Source organism: Schistocerca piceifrons, chromosome 3 (assembly GCF_021461385.2).
Source record: "Schistocerca piceifrons isolate TAMUIC-IGC-003096 chromosome 3, iqSchPice1.1, whole genome shotgun sequence".
Classification (NCBI taxonomy): Eukaryota; Metazoa; Arthropoda; class Insecta; order Orthoptera; family Acrididae; genus Schistocerca; species Schistocerca piceifrons.
In genome coordinates, this window is record NC_060140.1 from 715,946,900 (window position 1) to 715,965,000 (window position 18,101).

At 36.8% G+C, this 18,101-nt stretch overlaps 1 protein-coding gene across 1 annotated transcript in view; it reads right to left on the reverse strand.

The window, feature by feature from the left end:
• Positions 1 to 18,101, reverse strand: part of LOC124789355 (drebrin-like protein) — a 215,958-nt gene that overhangs the window by 10,982 nt on the left and 186,875 nt on the right. The window contains exon 10 of the mRNA XM_047256682.1: positions 7,987 to 8,076. Coding sequence (XP_047112638.1) covers positions 7,987 to 8,076 — 90 coding nt within the window. The remainder of the gene's footprint in view (positions 1 to 7,986; positions 8,077 to 18,101) is intronic.

Sequence of the window (18,101 nt, forward strand, 5' to 3'; positions counted from 1 at the left end):
AGTTGGGATACCATCAAATCCACAAGTAGTTTTACTCTCCAGTTTACTGATAACCCTTTGTATTTCTTTGGGTGTTACTGGATATGAGCACATTATTATTTAACTTACTGTAATTTCTCCCTTTGTGCCTGGATTACATTTACATGTGATCAGGTTTTGAGCTACATTAATATAATGATCATTAAATATTAGAAGTGGGTCATCAACAATTTAATTTATGTGTTATATGGTAAATTTATTACTTGCTTTATTATGTTTGCCCCTATGATTATACTGTGCAACAATGAAAATGTAAATCGAATGAAAATAGCCAAGACCTATCAATTCTAATGTGCTGATCACGAATATCACAAAGACAATTCAAAATTAGGTCTAGTTTTCATTTCACAGTATTTTATTATGGTGAGAGAATTATTTTCGGATTTTTATGTTAAATTTAAAATCAAATGTTATAATTGTTTGTCAAAGTCATAACTAGTAACAAATGATTATATTATTGTCCCTGGTCTTACTTGTGTGCAATATTTTGGATATAAACATTTTGATACCAATTTTAGTGATCTTTTTGTTTCCCTCCTCTTCAACTTCAGTGACTTTATTAATGCATGTAATAATTTTTGCATATTTGTTTCCAGATTCACTACCAGTTGTTCAAGCTGACTGCTACCGAAGTGAACAAAAATGCCACGAGTTTGTGTTAACAGTGCTGACACATTTTGCTATGCATGTGGTGAAGTGACATTTGCTTCACAGAAACAGCAAGTAACTCCAATGATTAAAAAGCTTACAGTTGTTATTTTGGGTGCAAAATAGGTGATCAAGATAAACCTGGGCATCACATGTGATCTGCAACACTTGTGCCAGCAACCTCAGGAACTGGACAGACGGGAAAGGATGTTCAATGCCCTTTGCAATGCCACGATCTGGCATGAGCCAACTAACCATGTCAGTGACCGATCCTTTTGTATGGTTCCTCCTATCAAGAAAGGAATATCTAAGAAGAAGACGTGGACAGTGATCTATTCTAAATTCAATGTGCCATATGCCTAGTGCTACATGGGATAGGATTGCCAATACCTGAACCACCAACAGAGTACGAGATTCTGATGGGGATTCTGAATGTTCTGAACCATGTACATCGCAAGATCCAGAGTTTCTTCCACATATATCATCAACTGGTGATCTACAAAAACTGTCTCAAAATGAGTTAAGTGATCTCATTAGAGATGTGGAGCTCTCTAAAGCTAAGGCTGATCTCTAAAGCTAGGGCTGAGATTTTAGCATCAAGATTGCAGCAGTGCTACTTTCTGGAAAGCAATGTAAGTGTTTCATTCTACCACAGAAGAGAGCAACAATTCACTCCTTTTTTTAACATGCAAGATAGTCTTGGGGCATGAGCAGACAGAAATGGTCTAATAAGACTCTCAGAATTAATTACAACCCTGATGAGTGGAGACTCTTTATTGATTCATCAAAGCTGAGCTTAAAAGGAGTGCTGTTACATATTGGTATGAGTTTTCTTCTATTTCAGTTGGGCACAGTGTGTGTATGGAAGAGTCTTACCAAAACATGAAAATTTTACTACAAGCCATCAAGTATAATGACTCTCAATGGTGATTTATGGTGACTTGGAAGTAGTTGCACTGCTATTAAGTATGCAGTTAGGGTATATTAAATATTGCTGCATTCTCTGTGAATGGGATAGCCGAGCTCGTGCATCTCATTACAATAAACATGAATGGCCCATGAACAAAATATGTAATTGTATATACTGTACATATGGACATTTAACATTTGCAGTCCTTTATATACATTTGTGACTAGTTAATTTCTATATTTTCTTTTGTGTTTTACATAGATCTGTTACAAAGTGGGCTTACAAAGTATTTTCATTCATGTAATATTATCTTGATATTTCCATAGTATTTTACTTTTGTACTTCCAGAATGGCACTAAAATATATCAATGCATAACACATAACATAATTCACATAATTATTCACTTAAAATTTGTTATGCTGAATCTTAGGACATGAACGCATATTTAGTTAGTGAGTTATTTATACAAAAATGTAGATTACTTTAAAAAAAACTAGAGCTAAATATTTGTGAAGATGATGATTTTGTATCATTTTATACTGAAATAAACATAACTAACTCAAAATCATGCAATTTACACAATTTCACTTAATTTGTTGTTTAGTGTTATTTATAACTTTCCACACTAGTTTCAGTTTCTTGTTCTCCTTTCCAATGACTAAATTAATATACTACTATTTTGCTGCTACTACAGCTTCTCTGTACTTCTTCCTACACAACTTCATATATGGTGTCATAACAGTAGTCTGCTTTGCATATTTATTTAGCATCCAGAGACTTCGTACTGACTTTTTGATTTCACCTGTTACTCATGCATTTGATTTTTTGTTACCTTTTGTTCTCCTCAGAGGGGCTGAGGCATCATAAAAGTATTTATGCTATTTAAAAACAAGGATATGTTGAATTTTACATCTACAGAACTATTTGTTTGCTTGTTCCAATTTACATTTTTAAGGTGAGATTAAAGATGCTAATGCTGTCTTCATTATTAATCTCCCTTATATATTTGCTATTGTTAAATTTCTTGGGTGATTTCTCTTAAATCAGTTTAACTGCCTGATGATCTGAGATAACTGTATCAATGACCTCACCTTTACAGACACATTTTTATTTACCAATGAATATTGGGTCAATTGTAGTTTCATTTCTGCTGCCAGGCCTGGTGGCATCTTGTATTCATGTATCTACACTGTATGTTCTATGCACATTAACAAGATGTTGCTCTTTTGTTCAGTTATCCCTGAAATTAACAATGAAATCCCCACTGTTTAAGAGGTTTCCCAGGTTGTCAGACAACACTTTACAATTTCCTTTTTTTCCACACTGCTCTCATTTTTCTGCTGTATGGGCTCTCTTTCTTTCCTCTGTCCATTTTGTTTCTGCTTTCTTTGGAGCTTTGTTCTCTGACTTGACTTCCCATCTGTCAACTTTCTGCTTAAATACCTTTCTGTCCAAAATGTCTTAATAATTTATGGGAGCTTTTTGTAGGTTCTTTTTGATCTCTAGTATCAAGGGCAAGAGTTTTAAGTCCTTCTATGCATTTAAAAATTTTGTGTGTAAGTCTTGTTTTGGAAAGCCTAGAGATGTGCCCATATAATTTTAATCACCTTTTTCAAATGTCTGCTGTAAGATTGGACAATTTCCCAGTTGATCGACAAGATTGTAGTCTATAGCCCTCTTCTGTTTTCTTTGGCCCTAGTATCTTTCTGATGATTTTACATTTTTCCTTTAATAAGTTCTGTAGGTCACCTTTTATGTGGACTGTCAGGGTTCCACTGGCATACAGGACTTCAGGTTTTAATACCGTATTATAGTGCCTAATTTTAGTTTTTTTTGGACAAGCACTTTTTATTGTACACTTTGTAGGTTCTTCCACAGTCTCTCTTTAGTTTTTAGAGGCAAATGCTTTTTGCTATTTTGTCTCGGCCCATAGGTTCAAGGACTTCAACTAAGTATTTGAAAAATGGGCTCTATTGATATGAGCGTATTTTGTAGCAAAGTTTTGGGTGTCAGTTCATGTGGCGATGAACTCAGACTTCAGGAAAGACATTCACAGACTAACTTTCTCTGTGCATTCTTTAAGGGTTTCAACCTGTTCGATTGCTGTTATCTCATCATATGCTAGTAAGACTAAGACGTCAGCAAAAGCTAAACATGAAATTCTTATGTCATTTTTGACTCACCCCATCTGTATAGGTTTCCAGTAGTTTTTATTCTTCAATTCCTTTTCTCATTTGTGGATCACCATGTCCAGCACAAGGTTGAATAGGAGAAGAGATAGACCATCACCTTGTCAAATGCCAGTTTTGATCAGGAAGGGCTCAGATATTTCACACATGAATTTCACCTTGGAGGTAGTATCGGTCAATGTTTCTTTGATGAGGTTAAGGGTTTCTGGATCTAACCCTTGTTCTTCAAGGATATCAAAAAGTGCTTTTTGGTCAATTGAGTCGTATACCTTTTTAAAGTAAAAAAACATGCAAATTATTGGGCTGCTTCTGACTGCTTTATATATTAGCACGGTCTTTAGACTGAAAGTTTATACTGTGCAGGATATACTGGGGCAAAAGCCACCTTGGTATTCACCAATTTTGTTTTCCAGTTATATAGGGACATGTCTCGGTAATTATTTACGTCAGATTTGTCTCCTTTTTTTGTGTAATGCATAAGTAAGTGCACATTTCCATTCCTCGGATAATTTTTCTGTCTCCAAAATATCTGCAATGATTTGGGCTAACACTCCGAGAAAATTTGGTCCTGGAGTTTTCAGTAGCTCAGCAATAAACCCATCTTCACCAGATGTTCTATTGTTTTGTTATTTAATTTAATAATGTGTTTGTGAATTTCTACTTGTATTGGTGGAGATGATTCAGGGTGCTTGTAAGCAGATTCTTTTTTAGAGAATCTCAAAGGTGGTTCCGGACAATTAAGGAGTGTTGAAATATATTGTGCCAGTTCCTTAGAGTTTTCCTGGTTAGTGAGTGCAAGTTTTCTGTCAGATTTCTTGAAACATAAATTTTGTGGGCTGCATCCACAAACTTTTTCTGCAAAAGTTCTGTAAAAATCTTGTGTATTGTAGTTGCGGAAGTTTTCTTTGATTATGTTCAGTTTTTTTTTAAGTATTTTTTTTGTCTGCCTAGTGATTTTCACCACTTGTTTCCTAGTTTCATAATAGTATTGAGGATTTTCCGGTGTTTTCTTTAAGCTTTATCACACACTGTATCACACCATGTATGTTTTGTGTGGTTTTTTTTTATGTTCAGGGGGACTAAATCTTTAGCCTTCTGGATTATTTTACTGTGAAATTTTTCCTAAGTATCCGTCTGGACTTTTTACAGTTCTTCTCCAAACTTAGTTTCTTTGATTCTTCTGGTGTCAAATTTCTGCTGGTGCATTCTCTTTGGGGTAAATTTCATTTTTATCCATGTTAGATAGTGATCTGAATCTGTGTTTGCACCTCTACGGGCTTGTGTGTCACGAACTTACTTCTGTAGAGGATACAAGATGGCAACATGATTAATCTAATATTCACCGAGATCTGTTATTGGGGATCTTCAAGGTCTTTTGTTTTCGAGGAGGCTTAGTCAAAACTATGTTGACATGATTTTAAGGTTGTTTTGTTGGCACAATTCGATAACCCTTTTTTTTTTGGTAAATTTATGGGTGAGATATTTTTCTACTGTTTTCCAGTATTGTTTTGATTTGCCTATCAGAGCACTGAAATCATCCAATACGATTTTGATGTCCTGCTTCGGAATTTTTGGCCATTACTTTCTCAAGATCGGCCCAGAATTTCTCCACAGTCTGTGGATCCTTTTAGTTAGCAATGTTGGTGGAGGTGTGAACATTAATGAAGGTGTATTTCTTGTTAGTGCACAGTGTGTGTATTGTCATAAGGTGGCTGCTTATGGGGCACACGTCTCCTATGGAATCTGTTGTATTTTTATGTATGACAACAGCCATTCCCAGAAGCGGAGCACCTTTAGCAATACAATTTTCTGTTTTACACACAGAGATGTGGTAATTCCCATAATCTACTGTGGCTTCATCTGTGAATCGTGTTTCTTGAAGGGCTAAAATCTTAATTTTTTGTCACACTAACTCCTGTACTAAACTCCTGTACTAGATCGTGTAATTTTCCCGGTTGAATTAGAGTGTTGATATTAAATGTGCCTATATAAGTGATGGTCTTGGATGGAAGTCTGCCAGAGCACTCAGACTTTCTGTGTGTCCGTGACTGCCCAGGCCCCCCAGACTCCGAAGACCCAGCTGCCGCCTGTTGATGGGTGGATTGAGTACCACCTGGAATAATATTGTTATTACTTTCATGAATTATGATAGCTTGTAATTGTTTGTCCAATGTTTTCACTGGGTTATTAGAAGCAGGGAGTGTTAGTTCTTGGAGTAATTATTTCTGTTGGTTCACATCAACAATACTTAAAATCTTTTTCAATATGTTTGACATTGTTAAACCTTATTTCCTTTGATTTAATACCTGTTCATACATATACACATGTCACACCTTCTCCGTACATTTCCCTTCAAAAGCTGATAATCACCTGAATAGTCCGAAATTCCAGAAGTACATTTTTTTATATTTCTGGAAGCCAATGTTCAGTTACACATTAGGCTTGAACCTCCTCCTATGTATCGTTCAGAAGGACCTCTAGCTCGTGTAAATTATAGGTCATGCCCTCTATATTATGACATAGCAGAGTTGGAGAATTATTAAGTTCTATATGAGGTATATTTTTTTCTTTATTAATTCTTTGATGTGAAAAGTCTTATTTTCTTCTAATGTCTTGATCTGCATACCCAGGGAGTCCTGGACTACTTCTCTGTATTCTTCTGCAGTGGATTGAGCCATAACAAATCTTGTATGTGTTGTTTAGCAGCTGTCCTCTGTCTCACCGTGCTCTTCTTCTTCTTTGTCTTCTTCTGTCTTTTTTCTGGTAGTGCTTTTTCTTCAGGACCTTTACATAGAGATAATTTTTTGGACTGACACTCTGTCAGTTACTTGGGTCAAAGAAGAAGTATTTACTGATAATTCTTTTTGTTGTGACTTTGCCAGACTGTGAGCATTCATTTTTTATAGCAGTCCGTTTTTCGTGTTGCAGGCAGTTCACAGAGATTAATGACAGAGTGAGGGCTATACCACAGCTGAATAATGTTCCTACAAAGATTTTCTTTCCTTTCATAACAAGATGCAGCCCATGCCTTGTATCCCACTCTCCCCCTTAAAAACAGATTAACTGCCACTACCTTAGCAAAATTGCGCTGGATGGTACAAACTTGTTTGTTTTATATAGCCTACTGTACTGGCTTGCATTGTCAATTCTGCAGTGTGATACGTGCAGAATCACTTTTGTATTAGTTGTTTGCAAAAGTTGCTTGGAAACTGCTGAAATTTGTATCTATGTCATCTGTTTCTACATGTTTTAAAGGATTAACTGTCCTCATCATTTATGAACTGTTCGGGAATGCATTATTTACTTTTGGAGTTTTCGTAGTTCATTACAAAGAGTACTTCAGTGTTTATTGAGCTCTAAGTTTACACTACTTTCACACTTTTTTCCAGTTTTCCACTTTCTGTGGACTGTTTTAGTACAGTTCATTTATCCAAAGACGTTGAGTTTTCTTGAGTTAATTTCATTGTACCATATATTGCTAAGACATCAGCTCACATTTTTTCTTATATAAGTTAAGCTATATTAATTTTTATTGCACTTATCGTAAGTCACAAATTAATAACACAATTATTTAGCTTGGATATTTCACCTTTACATTTTACAAGTGATTTCTTGTTTTACCATCAAAATTTACCTTTTTTTGAGGAAATACATTATAAGATTCTGTACTGGCCACTATGGTGGTTCTACTATACATATCTATATCTGTATATACTATAAATTGAAGTCCCCCACCACATTTTTCTATCTGTATGTGAGGGCTAATCTCAGGAGGAATTACTGTAGCTATTTTGATAGTTTTCATGCATACATTGACAGATTCACAAGGAGGTTTGCATGTGTAATTTATTGTCACTATGTCAGACATGTCAGCTGTTCATAAATACTTAGTGCTACCCATGTGAAGCCAAGGCAGGTGGCTAGTTATAACTATTTTTAAAACACAATTTGTATATAATTCCCAGGAAATAAGCCACAAACAAATACTTATATGATAACACTTAATTCTGTTTCAAGCAGTCACCAAACTAACAGCAACCAATCGTTATTACTTTAGTGAATTATAGAACAGTCACATGACTATTGTGATGTATTGTTGTTAAGAGGAAATTCATTTTAGAAAGCACTAAGTTTTAAACAATTCCCTTTTAAATTATACCATGACATGGATAGGAAAAAAATACATTCATACAACTTACCAGCTTGGTAATCATACAGAGCTCGAGCTCTGAGTCCAACATCATCACTCAACAAAACTTCTTGCTCTGGTTCTATATCACTGTGGTGGACTGCAACGTGACAAAAAATTTGTGTGACCACCAATACAAAATTAAATAAATAAACAAACAAATGAAACTGTTAAACTGTTTGCTCTACTGAAGTTATATTTCATATTTGGTTAGTATTATAAATATTGCACACATTCTCCCTTCCATTTATCATTGTTAGGGAACTTGATGTAAAATTCGTTCTGATGTAACGATACTATGAAGAGATTACAGAGCAACCAATAGTAACTGTATGTAAAGTGTATCACTATTTATGTATGTTAAAAACATAAAGGGCTTTAAATTCTCATAGTTGGAAGTGTTGTAAATTAACATAACATTCTAGTGAATATCTCTCAACATCTTTACTTTTTTCCTTCTTCTTCTTCTTCTTCTTCTTCTTCTTCTTCTTCTATCCCTCCCTAAATCCTTCCAGCTTGATCTGTTTCAGTTCTAAATGGGATTCCAAGTTAACAACCCCCAACTTACTCTTATCTAATATACAGTATAGATGATCTGATTTTGTCCATTATACATGGTTCTGCAAAAGCCTGCGACTGTGAAAACAGTGGGTTTGTTTACAAATAACTTTTCTGCTACCAGTCACAATTTTCTTTTATTCATATTGCACACGAAGTGTTTTGGCAAATGATTCCCACTTTCAAGTATGTTTTCTCTTTGTACTATGCCATTTTCATGTACAAAGCAAAAACATTACATAAAAATGGCATAGTACAAAGAGAAACCACACTTGAAAATGGGAATCATTTCCCAAAATGCGTCATGTATAATATGAATAAAAGAAAATTATGACTCTTAGCAGAAAAGTTATTTACACACAAACCCACAATATGATCAAACAGTCAAACTCCAGGTAGGAATAACAACTTTGTAGAAAAAGATCGATTGCTACTTGCTGTAAAGGATGTTGAGTAGCAAATAGGCAAAATTAAAAAGACATTTACATAACGCTTTCAGCTGCAGCCTTCATCAGCAAAATGGAAACACACACCACTTATACACACAAACGAGCACACCTCATGCACACATGACCGCCAACTCCAGCATCTTGGGTCAGAATGCAACTACCACATGGGATGCAAGCAGCAATGTGGAGTGGGTGCGGAAGGGGAAGGGATAATACTGTACGGGTGGGGAGAGAGATGAACACTGTCTGACGGAGTGTGCAGTGACTATAACACCAACAGGCATGGCATCAGGATGCAGTGGGGCAGGGAGGTGGTGAAAAAGGAAGACGAGCAGGGAAGGATGGGCAGATGCATTGGCAGAGTGACAAACAAAGAGGGTGGGAGATGTGAATGGGGATGAGACAATATGACAGAAAGGGTGGAACTGTTGGATGGAGGGTGTGGGGACAGTATGTTACCATAGGTTGAGGCTGGGGTAATTACAGGGGCAGGGAATGTGTTGTAAGGATAACTCCCATCAGTGCAATTCAGAAAAGCTGGTTGTAGGAGAGGATCCAGATGGCATGGGTAGTGAAGCAGCCATTGAAATCAACCTATGGTAACGTACTGTCCCCTCACCCTCCACCCAACAGTTTTCACTCCCTCTGTCTTGTCATCTCTTCCCCATTCTCATCTCACACCCTCTTTGTTTGCCTAAATGGCTTGTACCACTTCAAGTTCTATCTCGAAGAATAATTCCATCCCAACACTTCATTATGGAGAATGGTCTGCTTTTTGTAGCACTGAACTTAATTTAATATCATCTGATAAGAATGTAATACATTGCTGGCATGTGATAAATGATGCACACTGCTAACTGGGTAATTAACAAATATTTATAAAAATAAATAAATAAATAAATAAAATAAAAGCTTTTGATGCACTTCTACTTTGTTCACATTCCGAACAAAATGTGAGAGGAAAAATAATGTCCAAAATAAAAGAAATATAATAACCAGATAGTCACTCAACATTTATTCATCATAAATGTGGAATCAAACTTCAAGTGAAACTGTGCACCTAACATGACACCTAATGGGATTTCATATATTCTCCTTATGGCTTTTGCTGTTATTTATACTCTTCCTGCATTCTGAATTGTACTGGAAGGAATATATAAAACGGCTATTCAAGGGAAATGAACTTTAAGACAATATTACAGAAAGGGAAAAAGGAAGTAACTGAAAATGAGATAGGAGATATGATGAAATGAAATGAAATGATTGTATGGCATTGTTGGACAGGATCTCCGAGTCGGGTTCAGCTGCCAAGTGCAAGGTTTATTTCAGTTAGTGCCACATTGGGAGACTTTCGGCCGATGATAAGGATGAAATGATGATGACAACACAACTCCCAGTCCCTGAGTGGAGAAAATCTCCAACCCGGCTGGGAATCAAACCCGGACCCAGTGCATGGGAGGCAAGCAAGTTACCACCCAGCTAAGCAGGCGGATAGGAGATATGATAGTATGAGAAGATTTGCCTGCACTCTGTTAGGAAGAGACAGGTGAGGTGCAATGGTGAGCCATGGAGAGTGGCAGCCGTAACTGGAGTAGAATATCATGATTAAAACACAGTCTGTTGTCATTAACAGCAATAAACTGTGTATTGTTTGGTTGGGTATGTTCAGAACTGTAATGGAATCTATGTGATGGCTGGGCTTCTGAACAGTTTAATTTTGGTGATGTGCAAATAAATGGGCAGACTGCATGACTGAGTTGATATTTGACCTGCTGTCCATTGCTGTTTCTGACAATTTATGTTCTTAATATTACATTAATCTGACAAGCACCATTTCATTCCATTTACAGAAACAGGTAAAGTTTATTATGGTGTATTTTGACAGACTAGCGATGAATGAGACAACAGAGTGTTGGCACCAGAGAGAGAGGGGTATGAAGTTGCAGCATGCACATCTCTGCTATCACACTGTCAACCAACATCTCATTACTCTTACAGACAAACGTTACTAAAGTGTGTTACACAGATTAAAATCAGTTTTCAATTTATCTTTCAGGATTTCTCCTCCAGTTTACAGCTCAAAATTAAAATTACATTTGTGCTGTTAAGCGTTATTTCAGTGTCAGAACTTAACAAAATTGTCATAGGACACAGTGTGTTGACATAACATTTAAGCTGAGGCCACTAGTCTTCTACTAACTGAAATGTGATTGCAAGCAGCAACAGCAATCTCAGACAGTCTTTCTCATAGATGCTATCTACTAGAAAATAACAGAGTAATTAGTCCAGGATAGAAACAGTCTGCTTAGGGTTGGATTAAATTGAAAGATATGTGCCACTTTAGTGGTAACAATTTAGGTGGTGTTTTGCCACAGAACCTCTATGGGGTATGTGCATTAAGGAGATTTCAGATATTAAAAGCTCATTGACAAGGTGGGAGAAGGTAGCAGCTGTGCATTGGAAATCATTATACAACACATAGCTGAATTAACAGTCTCTTCAAGTATTCACAAAAACAGTCTTACCTGAACTGCAGTGGTAAATTGGAATCATACTGTTTTAGTAGCAGTTATGCAGAAACAAAGAGATCGACACAGCTAGACTACTGTGGAAAGCAGCATCAAACTTGTGGACTGAAGACCACAAAAATTACAAAAATAGCAACAACCACACCAACTGGAATCAGCTGCTACATCAACTATGTCAAGGTGTCCATATCATACTTTCTTATAAAGGCTGTTACCTTTTAAATAAAATACACAAGTGTGTTCATGAGGAAAAATGTATAAAAGAGATGAATGTACATACATCAAGATCAGCTGGCTACTATTTTACCTTCAGGAGAAGCAGCTCACACCACAGGGAGCTCATTGACAAGAAGATAAATTGTTCTAGATGGTGTCGAAAATTGCTATTTGAAGAGCAGTCAAGTTTGTATAGACATGTGCTCTAACAAGAAGGGTATTAAGGCAGAAAACATTTTATGCAAATTAGATTTCTCACTAATGGTACAGTTTCTATCTCACTCATCTATCCTCTTTGCTCCACATGACTGTGCTCCATCTGTCTATGCCTCCATAAAATGATACTGTTTAACCTGTAGGGTGACTGTCAGTTGTTGTGGCTATATACATTTGAGCTAAAGAGAATTTATGAGTAAAATATCCAAAATAATGAACATCACACTGGGCACATAGGATGCAGTGTACTTCGAGCATTACTGAGCACCTCCATGTTTCATAATACATGTGAGGCAACAATCAGTGGACTGGTCATGTTAGCAAAATTATCTGGTCATCAAGATATCCATACTAACACCATTACAGTATAATCTTGTTCATGGTATTTGGATAGACAAAGACGCGTAAAGAAAGGAGGTGGAAATGAGAGATGAACTCTTAGGTTGTGTCATGGACATATCCAAACTCATAAATATTTAGTAAAACAAACAAAATACATGCTCCCTTGGAGTGTAAAAGTTAATTGAATTTGACGGAGGACATTTTGAAAATTTGTTTAAAACATATTTAAACTCTTGCAAATTTGCACCAGTATAAATAAATAGTAAAGACACAAAATAAGTAGCTGAATTACAATAAACATTTACAACAGTTTATCACAGTAAATATAGGGAATTGAGCATATCTTTATAAGGGAACAGAATTTTGATTGCTGTAAATTAGAATTTCTGTTTCTTATGTAACGCTGTTCCTGCCTTACATAAAAGTTTGCAACAGCGTGTTAGCAGTTAGCAGCATGTTCCATAGATCATTTTGCATGATAGATCATGATATGGAACGAGTCATTGTACATTCACATCACAAATTAATTTGTACTTATGGTTATGTTCTGAATTTCTAACTTCTCTCTCTCTCTCTCTCTCTCTCTCTCTCTCTCTCAACCCCACAGATGTGAATTAGTAATTCCTATCCATCACCTTTTACAAAGTATAACAATAAAAAAATTCCTACCCACCACCTTTTACAAAGTATAACAATGAAAGTTTGTCTACAGAATAGAAGCAGTTGTCAAGGAGAAACATTATCAGTTTTGTTATCAAATTTTACTTTGCTGTCTATCGGACATTTTATATCACTGAGTAAATGATCAAAAACTTTTGTTGCAGCATTGTGCACTGTGCTAAGGACAACCTTCTTTCTGGTACTGTTATTATGTTCCTTCTTGTTCCTCTTAAACTGTAGTAGATTATTTACAACAAACTTTATAAGGGAATAAATATACTGTGAAGCAGAAGTCAGAATGCCCAACTCCTTAAATATACATCTACAAGATGATCGTGAGTGAGCAACACAACTCACTCTCACAGCATGTTTTAGCACAATGAAAATTTTCTTTCTTAAAGAATGAGTAACCCCAGAACATTATTCTGTATGACATTATTGAATGAAAATATCCAAAATATGTCAACTTACTGATCTCTCTCCCCCCAAGATTTGCAATGATTCTAAGTGCAAATGTGACTGAACTAAGTTGTTTTAGGAGTTTCAAAGAGTGTTTTTTTTACAATTTAAATTCTTATCAATATGGACCTCTACGAATTTTTAAGTTTCCACCATATTTATTATTTCCTCACCTTGTCTATATCTACATCTATACTCTGCAAACCGCTGTGAAGAGCATGGAGAGGGTGTGTTCCACTGCGCCAGTTGTTGGGATTTCTTCCTGTTCCATTCACATACGGAGTGCAGCTAGAGAGATTGTTTCAATGCCTCTAAGCATGCACTAATTATTCTAATCTCATTCTCACAATCCCTGTGTGAGCAATACGTGGGGGTTGTAGTGTATTCCTAGTCATCACTTAAAGCCAGTTTATGACACTTTGTTAATTGACTTTCTCAGGATAGTTTATTCCTATCTTCAAGGGCCTTCCAGGTCAGTCCCTTCAGTATCTCTGCAACACCCTCTCATGGATTAAGCAAACTTGTGACCATTTATGGTGTCCTCCTCTGTATACATTCAATATCCCCCATTAGTCCTATCTTGTACACTTGAGCAATAATCTAGAACCAGTTGCATGAGTGGTTGCTAAGTAATCTCCTTTGTAGACTGATTGCACTTCCCCAGTATTCTGCCAATTAACCGAAGTCCACCACCTGCTTTATCTACGAGTGAACCTATGTGATGATTCTTTTTCATATCCCTACAAAGTGTTACACTCAGGTATTTGAACAAGTTGGCTGATTCCAACAGTGATTCATTGGTATTATAGTCATAGTATACTACTTATTTTCGTTTTGTGAGGTATAAAATTTTACATTTCGGAACATTTAGAGCAAGTTACCAATCTCTGCACCTCTCTGAAATCTTATCAAGATCTGACTGAATATTTATGCAGCTTCTTTCAGATAGTACATCATTACAGATAACTACATTATCTACAAACAGCCTGTTAATATCACTGTTAATATTGTCTGCAAGGTCAGTAATATACAATATGAACAGCAAGGGTCCCTACATACTTCCCTGGGGCCTACTTGAAGTTACTTCTACATCTGACGATGACTCTCCATCTGAGATTTCATGCTGTGTCCTCCATACTAAAATGTCCTCAATCCAGTCAGAAACTTGACTTGATATCTCATGTAATCATAATTTTGACAATAAGTGTAGGTGAGGTACTGAGACAAATGCTTTTTGGAAATCAAGAAATACAGCATCTACCTGGTTGCCTTGACCCAAAGCTTTCAGTGTGTCATGTGAGAAAAGACATCTACCTGGTTGCCTTGACCCAAAGCTTTCAGTGTGTCATGTGAGAAAAGAGTGGCTTGGGTTCCACATGTTTGATGTTTTCGAAATCCATGCTGATTGGCATTGAGAAGGTTATTTCATTCAAGATACCTCATTATGTTTGAGTTCAGAATATGTTCCAAGATTCTACAGCAAACTGAAGTCAAGAATAATGGACAGTAGTTTTGCATATCACTTCTACTACTCTTCTTGCAGACAGGTGTGACCTGTGAATCTTTCTAAGAATGGGGACGGTTTTTTGTTCGAGATTTTTACGATAGCTTACAGTTAGAAGAGGGGGCTAACTCAGCCACAAGTTCAGTATAGAATCTGAGAGCAATTCCATCTGGGCCCAGAGTTTTGTTCAGTTTTAATGATTTCAGCTATTTCTCAACACCATTAACACTAATACTTATTTCATTCATCTTTCCAGTGGCATGGGGATTCAAATTGGGGTAATTCTTGTGGACTTTCTTTGTAAATGAACATTAGAAAATTTCAGCCTTTGCTTTGCTACTCTCAATGACAGTTCCTGTCTCATTTGTTAGATACTGGATACTAACTTTGGGTTCTGTGAAAGACCACTTGACAGTGTTGTTATGGTAGTCATTGAAGGCATCATGAATTGCTCTCCTGATAGCCAAATGCATTTCATTTTCCATCTCGCCATCTATAGCCTTCTGCTATGTTTTAAACCTATTATGCAGTAGTCTCTGTTTCTTTAGAAGTTTCTTTACAGTGGCTGTTTACCATGGAGGTTCCCTCCCATTATGAACTGTTCTACTTGGTACATATGTATCAAGTGCATAGTCAACTATTTTTTTAAATTTGAGCCAGAGTTCCTCTACATGCTCCTGTCCTGTGCTGAAAGTTTCAAGTTCCTCACTGAGATATGACACTACTGATTTTTTATCTAGTTTACTGACCATGTATATCTTTCTGCTTATTTTAGTTGTCCTTTGTACTTTCATAACCATTGTTGTGGAAACCACATCATGGTCACTGATACTAGTTTCGATGTGAACATCCTTTAAGAGGTAACAGCTATTTGTTGCCGTTAGATCCAATATATTTCCAGCATGAGTGGGCTTCCTATATTTCTGTTCTATATAGTTTTCAGTGAACGCATCCACTGATGATTACAATATGATTGGGGAATTTACGTACAAGTGGACTGAGGTTTTCTCTAAAGTTTTCAGTTACATCAGGAGATGAGTCTGGTGGGCGATAGAAGGATCCTATTATCCTTTTATGCCCATCCCTGATAACTAAGTCTTGCCCAAACAATCTCAAATGCAGCTTCAACTTCTATCTCAGTGGATTTGAGTTTCTTGTCTACTGCGACAAATACACCATCTCCATTACCTGCTTGTCTATCCTTTGGATATACAATTAAATTTTCCCCAAAAATCTCACTACTATCAATTTCAGGTTTGAACCAGCTTTCTGTACCTAGTATTATGTGAGCTTCACCACTTTTCATGATCACTTCTAACTCTCGCACTTTGTTCCGATTGCTTCAACAGTTTACCATTAGGCTTTTAATACTCACACCTGTGGGAGCCATTTCATTTGATCTTACAATGATACTGCTTGGACCCAAAGTTTTCCCTCAGGATATTCCAGCAACTGGAAGATACAGCAACATGACTCAAGCTCAAAATGGCCCTTCTCAGAGTCCCGTTTTAGACCTCGACCATACATTAAGAGTTTTCCAACTCAGTATAGAAGGGGTAAGCCTATCAAAAAGTGAATATTTAGCAAAACTATTGTCCAACCACAGGGTGGATGTTGTCCTGCTGCAAGAGACTCACTGCAAAAATAAACAGCAGCTTCATGCCAGATGCAAGATTCCAGGGTATAGCTTGCTTAATGCAACATTTCACAGTAGTTATGGTACTGCAACATAAGCAAAAACAACATAGATGAAACTGAAACAATAAGCACAAATGTTAACAATAATATGTTCGCCTCCAAAATGAAGATTGCAGACATTGAAATTACAAACATCTATAAGCCTGCATCACAGCCTTGGATTTTGAATGAGAACATCCAACACCCAGTTGTAATCCTCAGAGATTTTAACAGCAAAAGCACCAACTGAGGATGCGATTATACCGAGAAAGATGGCCAAGACGTGTCAGAGGGTGCCGATGCTGAAGACCTCTTTCTGTTGTATGATGCCAAAGAAAAGGGCTCCTTCCACTCCGCTAGATGGAACAAGAACTATAACCAAGATCTATGTTTTGTCTCAAAGGACTCATCCGGAAGACCTCTGAAGTGCAACAGGAAGATTCTAGACAACTTCCCACAAAGTCAGCACAGACCAGCACTCGTCAAAGTCGGCCTAGAAATGCCTGCCATCAGATCAGTCCCATTGCCACACTGGAACTTTACCAAAGCCAACTGGTCAAAATTCACTAGTGAACTAGAACATAATATACAGTGGATCCCATCTACAATACAAAATTATAAGCGCTTTAAGGTAGTAGTATGTGCCATCGCAAAGAAACATATTCCAAGAGGATACAGGATGGTCTGGCTGGAATCTAAAATGTAACGAACTATATGAAGAATATAAACTCCGTGGTGACCCTGAAACCACATATGAATTACTTAATTCCCTAGACTCAGCTACAAGAGAAAAATGGATCAACCTCATGGAAAATACAAATTTTCAGCACTCCAGCCGAAAAGCATGGTCTCTTTTATGGAAACTTTGTAGCAGTACTCCTAAATTCAGTGCTAAGTGCTCGAAGATACAACCAGATTCAATAGCAAACAGATTATTTAGTCTGACAAAAAAACCTGCAGACAATGACAAGAAAGAGGCAAAAAGAATTTGTTCAGAATTAAAATGTAGTTGTCCCAGGCTGAAGCAGTTTCTCAGTTTTCACGTGATATCACGGCTGTTGAGGTTTCATCCATGCTAAGGGAAGTAAAATCAGGAAAAGCAGCTGGACTAGATGGTATTTACCCAGAATTCTTATTACACTGTGGTCCTCAAACATATGAATATCTTGCTAAATTTTACATCATCATCTTACGCAAAGGACAGCTACTACCAACACTCAAAAGAGCTAAAATTGTTGCAAAACTGAAACCTCGGAAAAGTGGAGATAATGCAGAAGATTATGGGGCTATTGCCCTCCTGAGTGTCTGCTATAAGCGGCTGGAAAGAATAATTTATAATAGAATCTCGGCTACAACCCTAGATAACATACTAACAGAGCAAGCCGGCTTTAGACCAAAGTGCAGTAGTACTGACCAGGTGCTGGCCCTAACAAGTCACATAGAAAGAGGGTTTCAGGATCGCAAGAAGACTGTATCTGTGTTTGTGGACCTGACATCAGCATACAACACAGTTTGG